At 48.9% G+C, this 23,335-nt stretch overlaps 1 protein-coding gene and 1 long non-coding RNA gene across 2 annotated transcripts; one reads left to right on the top strand and one right to left on the bottom strand.

Moving 5' to 3' along the window:
• Positions 1-16,549: 16,549 nt before the first annotated feature.
• Positions 16,550-18,385, bottom strand: LOC109764291 (UDP-glucosyltransferase UGT13248). The gene is made up of 2 exons (XM_020323134.4): positions 17,537-18,385; positions 16,550-17,447 (listed from the first exon to the last, which is right to left on the bottom strand). The coding sequence occupies exons 1-2, from the start codon at positions 18,209-18,211 to the stop codon at positions 16,701-16,703; spliced, it is 1,422 nt and encodes a 473-aa protein (XP_020178723.1). The 5' UTR covers positions 18,212-18,385; the 3' UTR covers positions 16,550-16,700.
• LOC120965234 (uncharacterized) lies at positions 16,593-18,934 on the top strand. The gene is made up of 2 exons (XR_005757766.2): positions 16,593-16,841; positions 18,545-18,934. It is a non-coding gene; the product is annotated as an uncharacterized lncRNA (long non-coding RNA).
• The last annotated feature ends 4,401 nt before the right edge of the window (positions 18,935-23,335 follow it).

Raw genomic sequence — 23,335 nt, 5'->3', positions numbered from 1 at the left:
GCTGTTAGCTTCATCGGAGAGTTAACATTCAGATATGGAGTTCCGCACAGCATCATTACAGATAATGGGTCAAACTTTGATTCTGATGAATTCAGGGCTTTCTGTGCTTCCCAAGGCACTCGGGTCGATTATGCTTCAGTCGCCCACCCACAGTTGAATGGGCAAGCGGAAAGAGCAAATGGTTTGATCCTCAAAGGGCTGAAGCCTCGATTGATGCGTGATCTCAAGCATGCGGCAGGCGCTTGGGTTGATGAGCTACCATCAGTACTTTGGGGATTGAGAACAACTCCAAATCGGTCGACTGGTCGCACTCCGTTCTTCCTAGTCTACGGGGCTGAAGCTGTGCTTCCGAGTGACTTGCTTCACAATGCACCCCGAGTGGAACTTTTCTCAGAAGCCGAAGCAGAGCAAGCTTGACAAGATGTTGTTGATCTTCTGGAAGAAGAAAGAGAGATGGCCTTGATCCGCTCGACCACTTATCAGCAAGACCTTCGTCGATTCCACGCTAGAAACATGAGAGGTCGAGCATTTCAAGAGGGAGACCTGGTTCTCCGAGTGGATCAGCAACAGCCGCACAAGCTTGCTCCCGCATGGGAAGGTCCCTTCATCATCACCAAGGTGCTCCACAATGGAGCGTATCAGCTCTATAATGTGGAGCACAATAAGGATGAACCACGCGCTTGGAACGCAGAGTTGCTCCGTCATTTTTATACTTAAGCATTCAGACTATTCAGATGTAATAAGAAATACCTTTTTAGTTTGTTTATCAAAGACACAGTTTTACAGTCTTCTAAATGATTGTTGTCAATTATACATGTGTTTCAAATCCCCCAGTGGGTGGCTTAGCTGCGAATCCGTTTCGCCTAAGTTTGAAAAAATTCCACCGAGTGAAGAGCAACCCTCTCACTCGGGGGCTTAGCTGTGAATCCGTTTCGCCTAAGTTTGAAAAAATTCCACCGAGTGAAGAGCAAGCCTCCCACTTGGGGGCTTAGCTGCAAATCCGTTTCACCTAAGATTGAAAAAATCCTACCGAGTGAAGAGCAAGCCTCTCACTCGGGGGCTTAGCTGCAGTCCAGTACTCGCCTAAGTTTAAAAAATCCCACCGAGTGAAGAGCACCCTCTCACTCGGGGGCTTAGCTGCAGTCCAGTACTCGCCTAAGCTTGAAAAAATCCTACCGAGTGAAGAGCAAGCCTCTCACTCAGGGGCTTAGCTGCAGTCCAGTACTCGCCTAAGTATGAAAAAATCCCACCGAGTGAAGAGCAAGACCCTCACTCGGGGGCTTAGCTGCAGTCCAGTACTCGCCTAAGTTTGAAAAAATCCCACCGAGTGAAGAGCAACCCTCTCACTCGGGGGCTTAGCTGCAGTCGAGTACTCGCCTAAGTTTGAAAAAATTCCACCGAGTGAAGAGCAAGCCTCTCACTCGTGGGCTTAGCTGCAGTCCAGTACTCGCCTACCTTTGAAAAAATCCCACCGAGTGAAGAGCAACCCTCTCACTCGGGGGCTTAGCTGCAGTCCAGTACTCACCTAAGTTTGAAAAAATCCCACCGAGTGAAGAGCAACCCTTTCACTCGGGGGCTTAGCTGCAGTCTAGTACTCGCCTAAGTTTGAAAAATATCCCACCGAGTGAAGAGCAACCCTCTCACTCGGGGGCTTAGCTGCAGTCCAGTACTCGCCTAAGTTTGAAAAAATCCCACCGAGTGAAGAGCAACCCTCTCACTCGGGGGCTTAGCTGCGAATCCAGTACTCGCCTAAGTTTGAAAAAATCCCACCGAGTGAAGAGCAACCCTCTCACTCGGGGGCTTAGCTGCAGTCCAGTACTCGCCTAAGTTCTAAAAATCCCACCGTGCAAAGAGTAAGCCTCTCACTCGGGGGCTTAGCTGCAGTCCAGTACTCGCCTAAGTTTGAAATACATTCCGAGTAAAGAACGATCTTCTCGCTCGGGGACTAGGCTACACGCTCCATCCTGATCTGCAAGGACGATGAGATGCAGGTCGACTGCGACCTTCTCCTCAGAGCTGCATCATAAATACAATATACGCTCCATCCTGATCCGCAAGGATGACGAGGTGCAGGTCGACTGCGACCTTCTCCTCAGAGCTGCATCACAAATACAAAGGTTGTTCCGAGTGAAGAAACAAGTTCCACTCGAAGGCAAACACAAGCGTATTCAGAGAAAGGCTAAGTTTAAGATAAATCCCACGATGTTCCAGATCACGGATTAAAGTACTCGGGCATCGGACCCGAAGGAGTTTAATGGTTACAAAAACCACTAGGCATACCGAGGCAAATTTAATTGGATCATAAGAGTTTGTTCACTCCGCAGGAGGAGGACTGGCAGGCTCGACGAATTCGTCCAAGTCGATTCCATCTGCAATTCGAGTGGCGGCAGCAATGAATGTCTCCATGAAGGACTGGAAGTCAAGCCTCTTGGTGTTAGCAACCTTGATCGCTGCCAGCTTCTCTTCTTTGGCTTCCTTGCAATGGACTCAAACCAGAGACAGAGCCACATCAGCACCACACCGAGCAGAAGACTTCTTCCATTCCTGCACTCGGTCGGGGACTTCATTGAGTCGAGTCATCAGAGACTCGAGGTCGTTCTGCAGTGTCGCCCTTGGCCAAAGTGCTGTGTCGATTCGTGACACCGCGACCTTCAGCCGAGCAAGGTAGTCGACAACACCAGCGACACGAGATTCCAGTCAGAGCACGTTCATGGCAGCTTCGTCCTTAACAGGAGAGAGGATGGGGTCCAAGCTTGTCTCAATTCGCCCAGTCTCTTCCTCGAAGTTCTGGCAGAATTCTGCACACGCAATACAACGATGAGTCAACAGCTATATATCGAGTCGACAGCAACAAGTCAGTCGGACAAAGAAAAGCGCCTTCGAGCATAACGAATAACTTCTTGGCAAGCCCTCCCAGATAATTCTCCAGCTCATCTCTCTTCTGGGCGATGTCTTCTACTTTGTCGGTCAGGGCCCTCTTGTCCTTCTTCAGACGAGTCGCCTCCTTGTTGGCTTCATCAAGGGCAGCCTTCAGCTTGGTGTTCTCTTCCTCCAGTTTACCGACTGAAGCCAGCTTCTGGTCGGCGAGTGCAGTTTTCTCTTCTGCTGCTTTCCGCACGGCTGCAAGGTCCAGATCCTTCTTCGCTAGAGCCTGATTCATTGTTTCTGAAGGAAATAACGCTCGGTTCAGAAGAAGGAGATAACACTCGGGTCAGGAACGAATTAGTCGACAAGTTTTTCATACCAACGGCTTCATCCTTTGCCTTCTGCAAGTTTGTCTTGGCCAGCTCCAGATTAAGATTGAGCCGAATCTGCTTCTGTTCCAAGTCAGCAAACCGAGCTCCAAGTTCACAAGATTTCTGTCGTCAGGAGTTAGTCAGTCGACAGACACGGAGATTGGCTGCTTCCGAGCAATAAAATAACAAATTCTAAGAGTTCTGAGACTGCTGCCGAATCAAACATTCAACAGTAGTCTCGGGGACTACACCCAGTGGGTGCACTCAGCGTGCCCCCACTGGTTCGACTTTTTCATTGACTTGGTCCGTCCAGTCGGGAAAAAAAGAAGAAGAAAGAAAGTTGTTCTCAGACCACAGTCGACTACGGTCTCGAGGACTACACCCAGTGGGTCACTAAGCGTGCCCCCACTGGCTCAGGTTCCACTCGACGTGATCCGTTCAGACCGAGTGAGAAAGTTCTGATTCTCAGACCATAGCCGACTGCCCGCAGTCAACTATGGTCTCGGGGACTACACCCAGTGGGTGCACTCAGCGTGCCCCCACTGGTTCAAAGACTCAATCGACACAACCTAGTCGACTCAAGAAGCAACATTATTCAGCAGAAATTTAAACACCCAGTGGGTGTACAGATGCAAAATGCAGACTGACAAAAAGATGCACAATAAAAGTTTTCAGCTAGCATATCCTAACAGAACAAGCGACAAGCTAAAGGATCAGTCGGAAATCAACCAACCTGGACGTTGCTCTGGAGAGATGAGTTGGCGTCATAAGCAGCTTGACTGGCCTCCCGAACTACTCTCATCTGCTCCATCATGATGCCTGCCTGGCGTATTGCTTCCTTGGCAGCACCCACTTGGTCCGCTGGGACGTGATGCGCAGTGAAGAGTGAAGACGGTGGATCGGCTGGAATCTGTGCAGTCGACGCTGAAGGCTGGGCACTCGATAATGGTACGGCAAAAGTCATAGAAGCCCGGTTGGCATCGCCGGTCACCTGGATCACCGGCTCCGTCACTGGCGTCGACTGAGGCGTCTTGCCAGTTGATGTTTTCGTGCTTATTCTTCCCATGGGCCTCAGTGGCACATCCTCGTCGTCATCTGGAATATCAATGACATTGGGGGGAGCTGCAAAAGAATCAATTGCCAGACTTCAGTCGACCAACAAAATGGCTGAGAATGCAAAGACAAAATTGCAAGAAACATACCCGGGTTAGAAGTGACTGCGTCTTCCATTTCCTCGTCACTATCTCTGTAAGCAGAAGTCCCAGAAGTAGCAGCACTGCAAATCTCAAATTTCAGTCAGTCAGATCTTCTGAAGTAAGTCGACCAAAGATCAATTCATGCCAAACTAAGAAATCGAGTCCAAATATTACCCGGAAGCAATGGGAACAACAACTTTGATCTTGGGCAAGGCCTTCCGAGGTTTTGACGGCGTAACTTTGGATTGCTTCGGGGCCTTCTCAGTCGGCACAGGAGAGGACGTACGAGGGCGCTTTGAAGTCTGACCAGTCCGCGCAGTCGCTTTGCCACGAATACTTGCTGGGTCATGGTCGTGCTTGGTTCGGCTTTCAATGCGAGGTGGTGAGTGGACTTCTTCACCGTTACCTAAGTCATCACTTTCATCGTCCTCTCCTCCGTCAGAGTGCCACTCGCCGCTTTCGCCTCCGCCCGCCTCCCCTTCTGGCTCCTGCTCCTGCTGTCCATTGGGCATTGAGTACATCTCAGTGAAGACCTGCAAGACAACAAGTTGAACAAATGACAGTCGGTTGACAGGAACAGTTACACGATAAATCAAGAAGACACTTGGAAATTTGGAGTCGGACCTTGTCTGGTTCATTAGAGTTTTCGAGTGGAGGAATCCTCCTAGACCCTCTGGGGTTATCCTTGTTTCCGGTGATGCCCTGTAGCCACTGCGCCACTGTATCCCCATCAACTTCCTCCGGGTGGATCCAAGTGGTGTCATCAATGCCCGAATACAGCCACATCGGATGATCACGAGCTTGAAGCGGCTGAATGCGTCGACTGAGAAAGACCTCTAACAGATCCATGCCAGTCACACCGTCGCGGACAAGCTGGACCACTCGCTCGACCAACGCCTTCACCTCCGCTTTCTCCGCCGAAGTCACTTTGAAGGTAGAGGGCTTCTCGACTCGAGCCATGGAAAAGAGGGGAAGACCAGTCGACTGGCCTGGAGTCGGCTGGTCTTTGCAGTAGAACCAGGTCGACTGCCACCCTCTGACGGACTCGGGCAGAATCATAGCTGGGAAGGTACTCTTACCCCTCATTTGGATCCCAAGACCCCCGCACATCTGGATCACGTGCATCCTCTCATCACTCGGGTTGGCCTTTTTGACCGACTGAGAACGACAGGTGAAAATGTGTTTGAAGAGACCCCAGTGCGGTCGACACCCCAGAAAATTATCACACATGGACACGAATGCGGCAAGGTACGTGATAGTGTTGGGGGAAAAGTGGTGAAGTTGGGCTCCAAAGAAGTTCAGAAAGCCTCGAAAGAAAGGATGGGGAGGCAAAGAAAAACCGCGGTCGACATGAGTGGCGAGAAGGACGCACTCACCCTCCTGCGGCCGTGGCTCGGTTTCGTCCTCCGAGAGCCGCCGAGATCTGTGGGGAATCAGTCCCCCCTCGGCTAAATCCTCCACGTCCTCCTGCTGGATTGTTGACCGAATCCAGTCGCCCTGGATCCAGCCGGGCGGCAGGCCGGATCTCGACGAGGACCCTCCCCGGCTCGTCTTCTTCCCCTTCGCCTTCGCCGTCGCCTTCTTCGCGCGCTCCAGAGCCACCATCTTCTCCTTCCCCATTGTGGAGGGTGGAGCTCGAGCAGAGCGATGGCGCCGAGGAAAGAGGTGGATGCGATAGAGAAACAGAGGAGGAAGGGAGAGTATGGGGTGCACTGTGCAGAAAACCCCAGCCGCAGCGCTTTATATAAGGCCTTCTCCCGAGTGGCTGACCCGTGGGCCCAGGTAATCCTGTCAAATCCCGCAACAGTCGCGCGCGCAGTACGTGGCGAAAAAGGTGGCGCGGAGATCTAGGACCCAGAACCATTCGGGGGCTAATGACGATTACATGTACCTAGGGTAGGGCAATAGACCTGATCTAAGTACCCTACCCAAGGACACTGCCCTACGGTCAAGAACATTCAAGAGACAATAGATTCTACCGACTGAAATCACTACATGGTCCTACCCACTCGACTGAGAGTTCCACTCGGACAACCCAATTCCATTCGATAAGAGTATGCTCACTCGACCATATCAGAAACCACTCGGAGTATAAGAAGACCTAAAGTCACTCTGAATGGCAACGACCAGGCGTTCACTCCGTAGTTTTAATGATCATTTATATGACTTTAATGCGGGCGTTACCGGTAATGTCCTATCTTTATGTACATTGAACCCTGTGTAACTGAGGGCCGGAGGGGTCTGCCGAACTCTATATAATCCACCCCCCTCCTCAGGCACAAGGGTTCGCACCCCCTATAACTTCACGCATAATCCAATCGACCGAGCTCCCGAGCACCGAGACGTAGGGTTGTTACTTCCACCGAGAAGGGCCTGAACTCGTAAACCTTGCGTGCACAACTTCATCATAGATAGGATCTTGCCTCCTCATACCTACCCCTCATTCTACTCTCAGGTTTAGAACCACGACACGTACCACATCTCTCCTCAGCAAACCTTATTCTTCTTCCTCCCGCTAATACTTTCTTTTCCACATGAACGCCATAGCTGCTGCTAGCTCTGTGTGATCCCCCTCCTGAAGACAACCTAAGGCTTTGCTGCAAGCCTATCATGGGTGAGCGCAGGGCTGCTGCGAAGGCCGTCGGGGCTGCGATGGTGGCGCTACCGCGTGCAAGGTGTACTACGGGGGGCGTCAACGGTGGTCGCCAGGTTGCATAGTATAATCCTTGCTGCAAGGAATCACAGGTGCTCCAATGGAGCGCCGTCGAGCTGCACGATGCGCGATGGAGTTGCAATGGAGCTTCGCCGGTGCTACGATGAAACACTCATCGGACTGCCGAAATATCTCCGGCAATGGAGCATCACCGGCGCTGCGATGGAGCATCGTCAAGCTGCCGGGACATCGCCGGTGCTGCAATGAAGCATTTGTCGGACTACGGGAACATCACTGGCGCTGCAACCGAGCATCACCGGTGTTGTGATGGAGCATTGTCGGGATGCCGGAACATCATCAGTGCTGCAATTATGCGTTTGTCAGACTGCCGGAACATCATCGGCGCTGCGACCGAGCAACACCGGCATTGCGATGGAGCATCGTCGGGCTGCCGGGACATCATCGGTGCTGCAATGAAGCATTTGTTGGACTGCCGGAACATCACAGGCGCTGCAACCCAGCATCACCATCATTGCGATGGAGTATCGTTAGGCTGCCGGGACATTGCCGGTACTGCAATGAAGCATTTGTCGGACTTCTGAAACATCACCGGTGCTGCAACGGAGCGTCGTCGGCGCTGTGATGGAGCATTGTCGGGCTGCCGGAACATCATCAGTGCTGCAATTATGCGTTTGTCAGACTACCGGAGCATCATCGGCGCTGCGACCGAGCAACACCGGCATTGCGACGGAGCATCATCGGGCTGCCGGGACATCATCGGTGCTGCAATGAAGCATTTGTTGGACTGACGGAACATCACCGACGCTGCAACTGAGCATCACCGTCACTACGATGGAGTATCGTCAGGCTGCCAGGACATTGCCGGTTCTGCAATGAAGCATTTGTCGGACTGCCGAAACATCACCGGTGCTGCAACGGAGCGTCGTCGGGCTGCCGAGACATCGCTGGTGCTGCAATGAAGCATTTGTCGGACTGTCGGAACATCACCGGCGCTGCAACCGAGCATCACCGGCGCTGCGATGGAGCATCGTCGGGCTGCCAGGGCATCACCGTGGGAACACCGCCGGTGCTGCATCGCCAAGCCGTCGGAGCATCACCGGTGCTGCAATAGAGCATATGCGGATGGCCGGAGCATCGCCGGGCAATAATGGAGCATCAATGGTGCTTGAAGGGGTGATCAGAGTAGAGGCGTTGCTGCAACCCCGGACGTGGATTTTTAGAACACCTGCACCCCGGCCCTAGTATCCTGGTTGTCCAATATTGCTTTAAGATCTGTGCAACACAACTAACTTTCTATATGAAATTTTCTCTTTTTTGTTTCTCTCACATAAAACATGTCTTGAAGTTCAAATCTTTGCAGTGTGGCAAAGCTTTCTAACTAGAATCTAGGATAAATCTTTCAGATTTTTTTGTCAAACATAAATATAAAAAAAATGATTTTGTAATCTAAAAAAATCATATTTTGTATATTTATGTTTGACAAATTTTTTTGAAAGATTTATCCTAGATTCTAGATAGAAAGCTTTGCCACATGTTAGATGATTCTACGTATCCCCAACCGGATCGACCACGTGTTGTAATTGATCATGTATAGTTGGTTACCATATAAGGTTAAAACCGACTTGATGAACTTGCGATACAAGTTTTGTAACCCTGTATATATACCAATCAATGAGATCAATCGAGGCACGCACTTTAGCAGCCCGATCATATTACATTACATGGTATCAGACACCAGCCGTATCCTCCCTCCTTTTGAAATCCTAATACACACAAGCCTCTCCAATCGAATCCCAACCTAGCCTTCTACCTGCACCATGACAGCCGACGATCTCAAGAAGCTCGAGGCCGAGTTGAAGGAACGCGAGTCTCTCCTGCAGACTCGCCAGGAAGAACTTGATCGTTGCGCCGCCGAGATGGGCAAAGCTCCCGCAACCTCCCCAGCAGCCTCCACGCCCAGCCCTTCCACTTATGCCACCTCCATCAAACTTCATGTACCCATCACCCTCGACCTGACCGCCTCCAACTACACCAACTGGCACGAGCTGTTCCTCGTCGCCCTTGGCCGCTATGGCCTTACAGCTCATGTCATCGGCGATGCCGGCACTACTCCCTCCGACACTTCGCCGGCTTCGGATTGGGGCCGCGACGACTACACGGTTCTCTCTTGGATCTATGGCTCTATCTCCATCGACCTCTTCGGCATCGTCATGCGCCCCGGCTCCACCGCGCGCACGATCTGGGACGCCATCGAGAATCTCTTCCACGACAATAAAAAGCACCGGGCAATCCAGCTGGAAGCGGAGTTCAGGAACACCCCGCAAGGCGATATGACCGTCGGTGACTACTGCACAAAGCTCAAGTCCCTTGCTGATTCTCTAGTGGATGTTGGCCAGACGATCAGCGACGAAACACTCGTCCTCACCCTCCTGCGTGGCCTCAACGACAGTTTCGCCCACCTCCGCTCGTTTCTTCCGTTCCAGGTGCCCTTCCCCTCGTTCCTGCAGACCCGCTCGGCGTTGATCCTTGAAGAGAGCCAGAAGAAAACTGATGCCAAGAACGCGGCATCCACTGCCCTTTGGGCTAGCGGGAATAGCATCACCCCGAGCGCTGGCGGTGAACATGCTCCTCTCCCTATCTCCGGGGGCGTCGGCTCTGGAGGGCGTGGAACGGGCTCCACCTTCAACCGCGGCAGTGGCCGTGGACGTGGTGGACGCGGTGGACGTGGCCGCGGCCGCGACAATCCATGGCAGTTCAACCCATGGACGGGTGCTCCGACGCGAGCATATCTTCAGCAACAACACACACAGGCTCCATGGCAGCAGCCCTCCTCTTCCTGGCAGTCACGTCTGTGGCAGGCTCCTGCTCCAGGTCTACTTGGTCCTCGCCCCAACACTGCTCCTCAAGCTTACACTGCGTACGGCCATGCCAACAACAACTCCAACATGCTGCAGCACCTTCATCAAGCTCGGTGGTCGACCCTGCGCTTCTAGCGGCTCTCAACAACATGCAGATTCCTGGCACACATGAGTGGTATATGGACTCTGGTGCATCCTCCCACATGGCATCAGATCATGGTAACTTCGACTCTCTAATACCATATGCTTCTCAATCTGTCACTGTTGGTAACGGTGCTACTCTACCCATTACACATATTGGTTCCTACTCTCTAACTAGCACATCTATTCCTCTTTATTTACGCAAAATTCTCATCGTTCCACAAATTATCAAAAATCTTGTCTCTGTTCGTCAATTCACCACTGTCAACTCTTATTCCGTCGAATTTGACCCTTATGGTTTCTCTGTGAAGGATCTTCTCACCGGGATCGTGATTCTTCGATGCAATAGCTCTGGTCCCCTCTATCCAGTCTGCCAAGCCAGCCATGAAGCCCATGTCACCACATCTCCTTCGGATATTTGGCATCGTCGCCTAGGTCACCCCGGCTTACACACCATGTCGCGTCTTCATCAACTTCAGCACATCCCCTACAATAAAGCTGGCTCTACTTTATGTCATGCTTGTCAATTAGGAAAACATGTTAGGTCACCGTTTTTTCCATCACAGTCCTATACTATTCGTCTGTTTGAGCGTCTACATTGTGATCTTTGGACATCCCCTGTACCCAGCTCGTCTGGCTATTGCTATTACTTAATAATTGTCGATGATTTCACTCAATATTTTTGGAGCTTTCCTCTTGGAAAAAAATCCGATGTTTATAACACATTTGTCGCCTTTCATGCTTATGCCTCTACACAATTTAATCTCACTATTCAATCCATCCAATGTGATAATGGCAGAGAATTTGACAATACTAAATTAGATGTTTTCTGCGGTAGCCATGGCATTCTATTCCATTTTTCCTGCCCCTACACATCTCAACAAAACGGCAAGGCCGAGCGAGCTATTCGTACAACCAATGATGTTGTTCGTACCTTACTATTTCAAGCCTCTCTTCCTTCTTCTTTTTGGGCTGAAGCCCTACACACTGCCACCTATCTTATTAACATTAGACCAACCAATTCATCTAACCTTACTACACCCTTCTTTCTCCTCCACGGTCATCATCCTTGGTATCATGATCTCCGTGTGTTTGGATGCCTTTGTTATCCCAACACCTCATCCACCACACCACATAAATTAGCTCCTTGTGCCACTCGTTGCTTATTTCTCGGCTATCCTTCTCGGCATCGCGGTTACCGATGTGTTGATCTTGAAAGCCGACGAATCATCATCTCCCGTCACGTTACATTTGATGAGAACACCTTCCCATATGCTCCAACACCTAGCCCTCCCAACCCACCTCACCATGACATATTCGATCCTCTAATCATTGACCCAATTCATACCACGACAACCAAAACCCCTCCATTCCCTACTGCAGCAGCCGACCCATCTGCCGTGGCAAAGAACACCTCCACTATTCCTGCCGCGGCAGCGCCCCCACCCGAACCATCCTCTCCTATTTCTCCTACCGCCTCCGTATTACACACTCCCAACAACTCACCAACCCCTTCTCCTACCCCTACCCCGCCACCACCACCTCCTATACATCGCACTCGTCGCACAACCGGTAAGCTACCCGGTCCCATCGATCGTCTTAATCTTTCCGTCACGGTTGGCTCCCCTCTTCCACATAATTATCTTGTTGCTCTTCGTGATCCTTCATGGCATCAAGCCATGCAAGACGAATATGATGCTCTCATGACAAATGGCGCTTGGACTCTTGTTCCTCCCCCTTTGGGTGCTAACATTGTTAGTGGCAAATGCATATTTCGCCACAAATATAACTCCGATGGATCTCTTGCTCGTCATAAGGCTCGTTGGGTAGTGCGCGGATTTACACAACAACCCGGCATCGATTACGACGAAACCTTCAGCCCTGTTGTCAAACCTGCCACCATACGTGTTGTTCTTTCTTTCGCGCTTTCTAAATCTTGGCCAATTCATCAACTAGATGTAAAAAATGCTTTCTTGCATGGAAATCTCAATGAAGAAGTCTATAGTCAGCAACCATCTGGATTTATCGATGCTCGCTTTCCTACACATGTCTGCCGTCTTCAAAAATCTCTCTATGGTCTCAAACAGGCTCCCCGCGCATGGTTCCAACGTTTTGCCACCTATGCTCATTCCATTGGATTTATTGAATCTAAGTCCGATGCATCTCTTTTTGTCTTACATCATGGCACAGCCACTGCCTATCTTCTCCTTTATGTAGATGATATTATTCTTACTGCTTCTTCTCAACCCACTCTTCATCAAATAATTGTTCAACTTAGCCGTGAATTCTCCATGAAAGACCTTGGTCCTCTTCATCATTTTCTTGGCATCTCCGTCACCCGCACTCCCTCCACTATTCATTTATCTCAACGTCAGTACATCATCGATGTTCTCCGTCGTGCCGGCATGATTGACTGTAATCCTTCTCCAACACCTATAGACACCAAATCCAAACTTTCTGCTTCTGCCGGTGCACCGGTCTCTGATCCTTCTCAGTATCGTAGTCTTGCTGGGGCACTCCAGTATATCACTCTTACCCGACCAGAAATTTCATATGCCGTCCATCAAGTATGTCTTCACATGCATGATCCTTGAGAACCACATCTTCTTCTAATCAAACATATTCTTCGTTATCTTAAAGGAACACTTGATCTTGGTCTCATTCTTCATTCCTCCTCTTCACACACTCTTGTTGCCTATTCGGATGCTGATTGGGCTGGATGCCCGGATACTCGCCACTCTACGTCCGGTTTCTGTGTATTTCTGGGAGACAATCTAGTCTCATGGTCTTCTCGCCGACAGCCGACAGTTTCTCGCAGCAGTGTTGAAGCTGAATATCGAGCAATTGCTACAGCCGTAGCCGAGACTTGTTGGCTGCGTCATTTGTTACTTGAGCTAAATTGCCCGCTTGACAGTGCCACCGTCGTCTACTGTGACAACATATCTACAGTATACATGTCCGCAAACCCAGTGCAACATCGCCGTACTAAACACATTGAGCTGGATATACATTTTGTTCGCGAGAAAGTTTCTATTGGAGCCCTGCGCGTACTACATGTTCCATCGTCATCACAGTTTGCGGACATATTTACTAAAGGATTGCCGACACCATTGTTCCTCGAGTTTCGGTCCAGTCTTCACATCGGCGATGGCATGTCTCCACGTTCAGACTGCGGGGGCGTGTTAGATGATTCTACGTATCCCCAACCGGATCGACCACGTCTTGTAATTGATCATGTATAGTTGGTTACCATATAAGGTTAAAACCGACTTGATGAACTTGCGATACAAGTTTTGTAACCCTGTATATATACCAATCAATGAGATCAATCAAGGAGCGCACTTTAGCAACCCGATCATATTACATTACACCACGCTGCAAAGGTTTGAAGCATTGCCGGTTCTGCATTGAAGCATTTGTCGGACTGCCGAAACATCACCGGTGCTGCAACGGAGCGTCGTCGGGCTGCCGAGACATCGCTGGTGCTGCAATGAAGCATTTGTCGGACCGTCGGAACATCACCGGCGCTGCGATGGAGCATCGTCGGGCTGCCAGGGCATCACCGTGGGAACACCGCCGGTGCTGCATCGCCAAGCCGTCGGAGCATCACCGGTGCTGCAATAGAGCATATGCGGATGGCCGGAGCATCGCCGGGCAATAATGGAGCATCAATGGTGCTTGAAGGGGTGATCAGAGTAGAGGCGTTGCTGCAACCCCGGATGTGGATTTTTAGAACACCTGCACCCCAGCCCTAGTATCCTGGTTGTCCAATATTGCTTTAAGATCTGTGCAACACAACTAACTTTCTGTATGAAATTTTCTCTTTTTTGTTTCTCTCACATAAAACATGTCTTGAAGTTCAAATCTTTGCAGTGTGGCAAAGCTTTCTAACTAGAATCTAGGATAAATCTTTCAGATCTTTTTGTCGAACATAAATATACAAAAAATGATTTTGTAATCTAAAAAATCATATTTTGTATATTTATGTTTGACAAATTTTTTTGAAAGATTTATCCTAGATTCTAGATAGAAAGCTTTGCCACGCTGCAAAGGTTTAAACTTCAAAACATATTTATGTAAGAGAAACAAAAAAGATAAATCTATTGGCACCAATCGTGATGCGGGGGCTGGGGGCAGGTATTCTATTATATATATTTTCGCTGCAACCCCGGAGCTCGTCGGCACTGCAGCCGTGACCAATGTATGGCAAGCTCCTCGGCCGTTTTGTTGTGAGGTGACAAGCGACGTGGCCGCTGCAGCCAGAGGGTTGCAGCAGGTGCTCGCCGGCTAAGTGATGCTCTGGCTAGAGTTACGTGTGCGGCGGTGCGTTGCTGGCTGGAGGCTGCGGGGAGACGTGCAAGTTGCGATTGAAGTCATGGCGTGGTCCAGTCTCAGCGAATCCAGCGGTCCAAATCACATCGTATTGATGCAAATCAACGATGGGTGAGGCGGCTTATTTCCCACTTGCATCATCAGGATGACGCCTAGCAGGCGCCGCAATGCTCACGACTTTGACACGTGGGGATCGAACTGTTTCTCGTCAAAATACCTGCTCCGGACATGTCATAACAACATACGTACTAGTAATTCTCTTAATGATCCATTGACATCGTCCTCTGTCAATAAAAAAATAATCATCCAATGGCATCATCCTACACTAGTTGATGAGAAACAAAGCTTGCAGTGAAGGCCCTTCTGTTCCTCCTCTGAGCAATTGGACCAGTGCTTTTCTTCTTGCGAGCTCACGCTCTAAAACTTCATTAGGTTCAGTTCTTTTCTTTCTTGTAAGGGATTCAGTTGGTTCAAACAAATTGTAATGGATTTAGTTGGTTATTTTCTGACCATTGATTCTTTCGTCAAGATTCGTGGTATCTTTTCTCACCTTTTTTTTTGAGAATGTATTTCTCACCTTGTGTTGTTTCATGGATTTTTAAGCTGAATTTTTGACTTGGTCCTGTGGTTAGTAGATTGTCTTATTGGGCTTCAAGCCCGTAGCCAGTCACCGCCCCTTTTATATGTTTTCTTTTATTTTTACATCAAATTTTCTTTTTATAGGTATTATTAGGATTTTGGGTGACTGCAAATGCACACACGCATGTAATATATAATACTCCATCCGTTCGGAATTACTTGTCACAAAAATAGATGTATCTACAACTAAAATACATCTAGATACATTCATTTCTGGGACGAGTAATTCCGAACGGAGGGAGTATGTGTGTAAATCATACTAGAGTGCAAAACTGGCACTAATATATGTTTATTCTTTGTATATTACAAAAGGTGCAATTTCGGTGTAAAATTGTGTGCAAGTTCTTTTTTTTCATTTTATATCTTATAAGAAGATAATAACAATGTCACCAATTCATTCCTCCATAGAAAACTTTTTTTTGGGTTTTTCTTTAGTTTTTACTTGATTTTATTTCTTATTTAATGGTAATGCCAATGTCACAAATCCATTCAGTCTTAGAAAAGTTGTTTTTGCAGAACAAAATCACTATTGTATGTTTATTTTTGCATATAAAAAAGCACAATTTATGTGGAAATTATGTGCAAGTTTATTCATCATTTTTTATTTTTATTTTTAATTTATTTCATCTTCAAGGGTATACCAATGCAAGTAACTTTTTACTTCTTTAGAGATTTTTTTTATGTGTAGGTATACACACAAGTACTATAGAATATGTATGTAAATTAGACTAGAGTGCGCAAATTACACTACTATGCTTACTCTTTGCGTATTACAAAAAGTGTAATTTCTCAATGCAAAGTTGTGTGCAAGTTTCTTTTAGTTTTTTTTATTTCTACTCTTCTTAAAGGGTAATACTAATACCAATGACACTAATACATTCTTCCTTATACTAATTCATTATTTTGATTTGTTTTAGTTTTATTTTATTTTATTTTCTCGTTAAAGGGTAACACCAATGCTAGTTATTTATTTATCCTTAGATTTTATTTTCGAATTCCATTAATATATGCTTATTGTTTTATATTGTAAAAAATACATTTTTAGTGTAAATTGTGTGCAATTGTTTTCATTATTTGTTTCATTTTTAAGTTTTTCTTTCTTCTTTAAGGTTAAAACTAATGACACTAATTCATGCTTTTTAGAAAACTTTGTTTTTTGTTTTGTTTTTGTCTTATGTCTTACCAGGTATCGGGTCAGTTCCTGTTCCGTTTCAAACCAAGCACAAGTATCCGGCGAGCTTCTGTTTTGTGGTTGCTAAGGACCTAGTGACCCTAAAAAAATTGACTGGCCAAATTGGTGCAAGTTGATTTTGATTCAGAATGGACTCAAAATCGACTCCAAATTGCTTCTCAGGGAAGTGTGACTAAACCGTGGTCACATTTGCGTCCAGCCCACTCGCATCGTTGGCCCATCTGCGCCCAGCCACACCAGAAAGTTTCTCCACGCATCGCTCGACACTCAAGGTGACTGGGTTTTATACCCTCAAAAAAAGAAGGTGACTGGGTTTTATTGAGAGAAATTCAACAGGAAGCTCTCGCTAATACTCACGCGTACTTGTGAGAGAAAAATGACACGAGACATCAAACGACGGACAGCTGATTTTCCACAAGAAACAGCACGAGACTACAGATCTTCCGCCGCTCCCGACCGCTCGGATTTCCTCGACCGGAGTCCACGGAGAAACTCCAAGATGTTGCGGTCGGAGCTCCCGCCTTCGCTCATGGCCGCCTTCGTCTTCCCACTCCACTCCGCCGCCCTCGTCCGGTACTGCTCGCTCCCCATCACCTCCCTCACGCACCGCTCCACCTCCTCCCGCCTCACCACCCCACCCGCGTCCGGCCGCGCACGCACGCCGACGCGCCACACGTCCTCGATGTACTTGGCGTTGGTCGGCTGGTCCGACCAGTGCGGCACCGCCACCATCGGCACCCCGGCGCTCAGCGCCTCCGTCGTCGAGTTCCACCCGCAGTGCGTCACGAAGCACCCCACGGCGCCGTGCGCCAGCACCTCCAGCTGCGCCGTCCACGGCACGATCAGCCCGTTCTCGCCCACCTTGTCGGCGAAGCCGTCCGGGATCTTGGACGTCTCCAAGGCCCTGACAACCCACAGGAAGGGCGCGCCGCTGTTGAAAAGGCCCTCTGCCACCTCCGCCATCTGCTCCGGCCCCAGCGCCGCGATGCTGCCGAAGGAGACGTACGCCACGGAGCGCGCCGGCCGGGCGTCCAGCCACGCCTTGGTCGCGGCCGTCGTCGGCGTGTGCAGGTGGAAGCCGTAGGAGGCGTCGTCCGGCAGGCGGTTGTCCAGGTACGCCGACGGCACCGTCGGGCCTACCGTCTTGGCTCCCCACATCGACGCCATGTATGCCGATTCCTTTCAAGATAGATTGTCGACGTCTCAGTAATTAATTGGTAGTGAGTGAGAGTGAGTGCCAGTGAAAGATGAGCTCAAGTAACACATACCAGTGGCTGCAGCTCGTGGAAGGAGTTGACGAGCACGTGGTCGGCGGCGTCGAGGCCTACGAACTGGCTCACCAGCAGGTCTAGGTACGCGGGGCACTCGTCGAGCTTGGCCAAGAACGACGGCACGTCGTCCGGTCCGAGCCCGGCAGGCAGCCCGGGAAGCTCCGGCGGCACCGTGCCCGCGAGGACCGGAACGGTCAGCCGCCCAGCACCGGCGTGCGCGTACGCCACGTTCACCGCGGGCGCCTGCGTGAAGAGGGACGCGCACGCGGCGCCGTGCTGCCGGGCCACGCGGGGCGCCCACGGCTGCAGGAACGCGTCGTACACCACGGCGCGCACGGGCCGGCCCTTCTCCGCCTCGGACCGCAGCAGCTCGTCGACAGTGCGTGACCCGACGGACTCCAGCCGGGCGAGGTACGCCGCGACGTCGCCGTCGGCCTCGGCGAAGCCGCCGCGGTCGAAGCCGTCGGAGATCTCGGCGAGGTGCACGGCGCCCGGGCACGGGTCCCGGCCCTGGCCGAGGAGGTAGCGCGTGACGGCGAGCGTGCAGCGGACGCCGGCGTGGGAGGCGAGGCGCTTGCCGAACTGGAGGATGGGGTTGATGTGGCCCTGGCTCGGGTACGGGAGCAGGAGGACGTGGACGGCGCCGCCGAGGTCCGAGTCGTGAGCTGCCATGGCTAGTTAATCCGCGTGCACTGTAGGGCAGCTGAGCTAGCTAGTGATAGAGTGTGATTGCAGTGAGTGATGCTAGATGGCATGTGAAATGTTGCATTTATAGAATGGCCGATGATGGTTCATATTTTATAGTATTCCCTCACGACTCTGAGGGATTGGGCTAAAACTTTTGAAAAGGAGGAAAGGGGTTTAGTTTGGATAGGTATTTCAGCTATTTGTTGGACTATCTGGAAATTGAGAAACAGTGTTGTTTTTGATAATAACAGGGTAAATGATCCCTGCGTGCCTGTCAACTTGTTACTTAAAAACTTACATGATTGGAATTTTTTGCAGAAAAACCCCGTAAGAAATAAAATGATGGAGGCTGGACTAAAGCAGATCGGTGTAGTGGCTAAAGAAGTGTTTCGAGCAGCACATGGGTGGCGACTGGAGACTAGAAGGATCATGGGGTGAAAACTTCAGAAGTCTCTCTGGACCGGTGACGCTGCGAAGAACTCTACTGCTTCAAGCCCCCCCACTGTTTTTCTGCTTTTGTTTTTGTTTTGGTCCTTCGGAGAAGACCTGTGTATGAGACTGCTCTGTTATCGTTTCTTAGTTTCTGTTCTAAGGCTCTTAAAAACCTGTAATGCTAGTGCTGGGACCGGATTTGAGGCCAGGCCTTAGGTTTCCCCCTTGGGAAGTTCTGCACTGTTTTGAGGACCTGTGGGCAGGGCAAGGGATGGCTTCCCTCCTACCTCAATACAGTGCTGACAGGGAACCAAGGGGGAGACAGCTTCGTTTCCTTGCTTTAATTTTCTGCTAGTTGTATGACTTGGTGATTTCTATTAATGGAAATCGGAGAGGGGAGCTCTCTTTTATCAAAAAATTCCCTCACGACCTTTTTAGTCTGCATATAAATTTGTTCGAAATCAAATTATCTCTATTTTAACCAAATTTATAGAAAAAAGTATCAATATTCACAATGCGAAATCAATATTTTTAGATTCATTATGAAATGTAGTTTTATAGCATATATATTTGGTATTATAGATGTTGAATATTTTTTATATAATCGAACATTGCATAATTTGACCTGACACAAATCTAACACGCGAAGTAAAAAAGACCGAAGGGGGTACATTACTCTATAAATAGTCCCTCTGTCTTATAATATAAGACGTTTTCTAAGGTATCAAAAAATGTACATTAGAAGACGGAGAGAGTAGTTTTTTCTATGAACTCGATCAAAGCTTACAAAGTTTGATTTTTTTTAATCTATATGCATCACAATCGCATTATGAAACGGAGGGAGTATTGTTTAGCATTGATGAAACGAAGATCTCAAGCGAAAGTAGTCTTTGTTTCTACACTGAATTTGACTCTGGCTGCTACGAGGTAGAGTAAGCGGCAAGTGCCGGAGAGAAACGCACGTGATCGAATATCTTCCTAGTTGGTCCTTGAGAGAGCCACTGCCGATCGACTTATCGAGGCTGGTCAAGAGCTCACGGGTAGGCTCCTCCTATCCTATGCATGCACGCACGATGCATGGTCCCATGAATTTGTTGCTCAATCGTCATCGCCCACGTACGCGGTGCCGGAAACAAACAAACACAAACAACAAATCTGCACCGCCGGTCCACGGTCCCAATCCTATCGCTCCATGAAGCAGCTGCACTGGGAATGATGTTCTTGTGACGAACCGGTAGCTGTCAGCCAGGGTCTCAGCCGGAGGCCGGAGTCGTCAGGGATGACGTCGAGGTATGGAACTGGCGTGACAACTTTCTTCTCGTGCATGCACGGTGGCCATGCAAATTGCAAATTGTTCATCGTCATTTTCGTCAGTCATCACCTTGTTGCGCATGAAACGGAAAAACTGAATAAGCACAAGATCGACCGCCGCGTGTGCAAACATGCATTTCAACAGTCCATCTGAGTCACTATCTAGTACGATAGCCAGGCCCGGCAAGATTCACACCTTCGCTCCCAATCTCCTGTGTCATACCCGCCATGACCTCAACCTCCAAAGCACCGTGGGACAACCTCTTCACCGGACAATACAGGAGTTGTCCGGCATTGCGACCGGCTCACCGAGGCCAGTCGGATTCAGGCTGACGTGCCAGCGAGCTCTCTAGAGGGCAGCGGCGCTGCAAGCCATTGTACGAGGCAGCCGACAATGAGCCGAAGCCACGCCCTTGTCGGTCCACGCCGGTATCACCTTGCTCAAACGCAGGCGCACTTCGCCGACATGATGGCAGAAGAGTAGGAGGCGGCGTTTTGGCAAGCGCAGGACAACCAACGACACAACATCCGGCTCCTCGACGAGCACCGGCTCGCGGAGGAACAAATTGCCGACGGCCAGGCAGACAATAATGTCGTCACGGCCAATGTGGCGGATGGTCCGGGCTTCCTGGATGAGCAGGAGGCCCTGCTGCTGTCCTACGGGAGCGCCCGTGATATCCGCCGCGAGTGATGGCAGATGTGCGTCCTACAGGCGGAGAAAGACGCCCTGTTCGCGGACATCGACGCGACGAAGGAGGAAAGGGAGGAGGACGAGACCAAGGATGTTGACAACATCGTGTCGGCCGCGCCGCCTCGACGATGAGCCTGGACGTCCATGTCCACCGCCGTCGAAAGCGAGGAAAAGTAGAACATGGGAGGCCGCCGACGCTTGGGTCCCAGAAAGGCCACCACCGACGTCTTGTCGGGCCTCACAACCGTTGAGCTAGCCCGGAGCCTCGTAGAGGCCACTACTCTTCCTTCCCCGCCGAAGCTTCACTTTCCTGGCCTCTCGGCCGGCCGATGAGCTCGTTGCCGGACGTAGGAAAGATATGTCTTGGGAAATGGGGCGGCCGCGGCCGGCGATTATTTAGACTAGGTTAGAATAGTCTAGTCCGCCATAGTTTACTCAAAATATGTCGAAATTGTAAAGTTTTTTCATCTGTATTAGATAAAAATCATCCGGATTGCATGTAATTCTTCCCATTTGTTCAAATCCGGTTCAAAACATATGTGGGCATGGTTGGATAGCCGGCTCCCATATAACTGCCCGCGGACGCGACCGTACGCGTCCGCGGGCGGATACCGGGTCTGTTTTGAGGGCCAGCGTTGGAGAAGCCCTAAGTATCACAACACAATTCACGCAAAGAATCCACAACAATATATATAAAACAACTTTGGAGAGTCAAAATGAATGAACACATTACTAGGGTCTTACGAGCAAGATAGAACTCATAATGAAAGCGAAATAAACCTGAACAAGTAAAGTTTAATAAATGCCTTAAGAAAGCTTTAAAGAAAAGCAAATGACGTCCATGTATCTGCATATACCACTGTGTGTGATAACCAGCTAATGTCGTCCTTCAACAAACCTCTTCCGTAATGATATCATCTAATTTGCGGCAATCTAGATAAAAAGAATAATAAAGCAAGTGTGATCCTGGGTTATTACTATTTTGGCATCAATTGCTAGATTTTATTTTTGTTGTTGCCCTTTTTAGGGGCATGTATATTTTTCCTCCTTGAATGTTTTCCTGTTTGTTCACATGATATGTTGCTTGGGCATCATGAACTGCCAGATTTCAAGTATGAAAAATAGAAGAAACCCATATTTGTGGGGTTCAAGAACCAAGGACCTAAGAATTCATTGTCCGACCGCTCCCATTAGACTAGTTTGTGTTTTGTGTAGATATATGGCAAAGTCTTATCTGCATTTTGTGTGTGCTATTACACCTTTTCTTGTGTATCCCCTGTTGTAGTTTTTTAAAGGGCCCGTAACTTTATTCAAACTTGACACTTACATATACACTGCATCGGATCATAGATTAGCAAATTAAAAGTAATCAATATAACTATGAACTATATTGATTATTTTTAGAAATATATTATCTACGGTATTAAAATTTGCAACACGAAATATTTTCAAGGCTTCAGCAAATAGATAACATTTGTTTGAATCAACGACTTCACCACTAGTACACCTCCATAAAGTTGACCGCCTTTCTATATTTCAGAAATCCTTTTGAGTTGCCCATCTAAAATAATGAAAAGTCGTGTACGTTGAACATAATTGGGCTAGGGATGATTCCCTAGAGGCACATGTAGTCGAATCATAGGATGTTCACCCAAACCCCAAAGCAGGACTACAAAGTCACAATGGATCACACTAACAAAAGCATTAGAAAACATAAAACAAAACTCATCGGCTAAATATTAACGAACTTGCTAGTGCATAAATCTAAAATCTGTGTGGTCAGACACACCAAGCCTGCAGAGACTCAAATATCCGACTTCATGGTACCTTTTGATAAGACAAAGCAATTGTATACAAAAACAAATCAGAGTACCAATATTCCTGGAAAAAACATAGCCAGGACGTCGCCGATGAAGACCAACCATGCTAATAAAACCTCTGAATATGCCTAAGCGGCTAAGACGATAGATGCCCCTTTATCATCTTGCAACACGACAAGAGGCAACGGGGCGAGGAAAACCTGTGGCAGATGGCCTCTGGAACCCTAACTTTTCGTTCCTGTCCAATAAGATATTCAATTACGTAGTTGGTCTTGTGTATCCCAAGTCAATACTGCTACCTGCAACGCAATCTTCTCCGCGAAGATTATATTTGCTTATAGCGAGTATAGCTGCTATTCGCAAAAAAAGAGTATAGTTTTTTTCGATAAATGGTGGATTTTATTAACTCAAATAGAGTATCAAGAGGATACAATATGAGCACTCACCCGGCCTCTGCATAATTAGGATGCACACAGCCAACCCAACACACGCGAAAACACACCAACTAGCAAAGTCATAAGACCAAAAGCTATGTCAAGGTGTGGAGAAAAGAAAAAAAAAACAAAAAAAACAAAGTGATCAGATCAGCGATCGACAAACTACAACTGAGACCATATCCGCACCAACCATTGACATCACATGAGGACGAGGATCTTCAATAGCAACGCCTTCAGGAAGGAAGCGACACTCAAGTGCCGCCGTCGCCGGATCCAACCATAAAGGCCGGAATCAAAGTTTTCACCGTGAAGAAACAGTCTGAACATATCCGAACAATGCCTCCAACAAGGTAACGACATAAAAAATATCGCCATTGCCAGGTATGACCACTCGGGTCTGACCTAGGCTTTCGCCCCG

The sequence above is a fragment of the Aegilops tauschii genome, chromosome 5 (genome assembly GCF_002575655.3).
Source record: "Aegilops tauschii subsp. strangulata cultivar AL8/78 chromosome 5, Aet v6.0, whole genome shotgun sequence".
Taxonomy (NCBI): Eukaryota; Viridiplantae; Streptophyta; class Magnoliopsida; order Poales; family Poaceae; genus Aegilops; species Aegilops tauschii.
This window is presented reverse-complemented; position numbering and strand designations above follow the sequence as displayed.

Coding starts and splice junctions, on each gene's coding strand:
- LOC109764291 (XM_020323134.4), bottom strand. CDS start 18,211: ATGGCAGCTCACGACTCGGACCTCGGCGGCGCCGTCCACGTCCTCCTG. Junction 17,448..17,536: donor TCCACGAGCTGCAGCCACTG/GTATGTGTTACT, acceptor CTATCTTGAAAG/GAATCGGCATACATGGCGTC.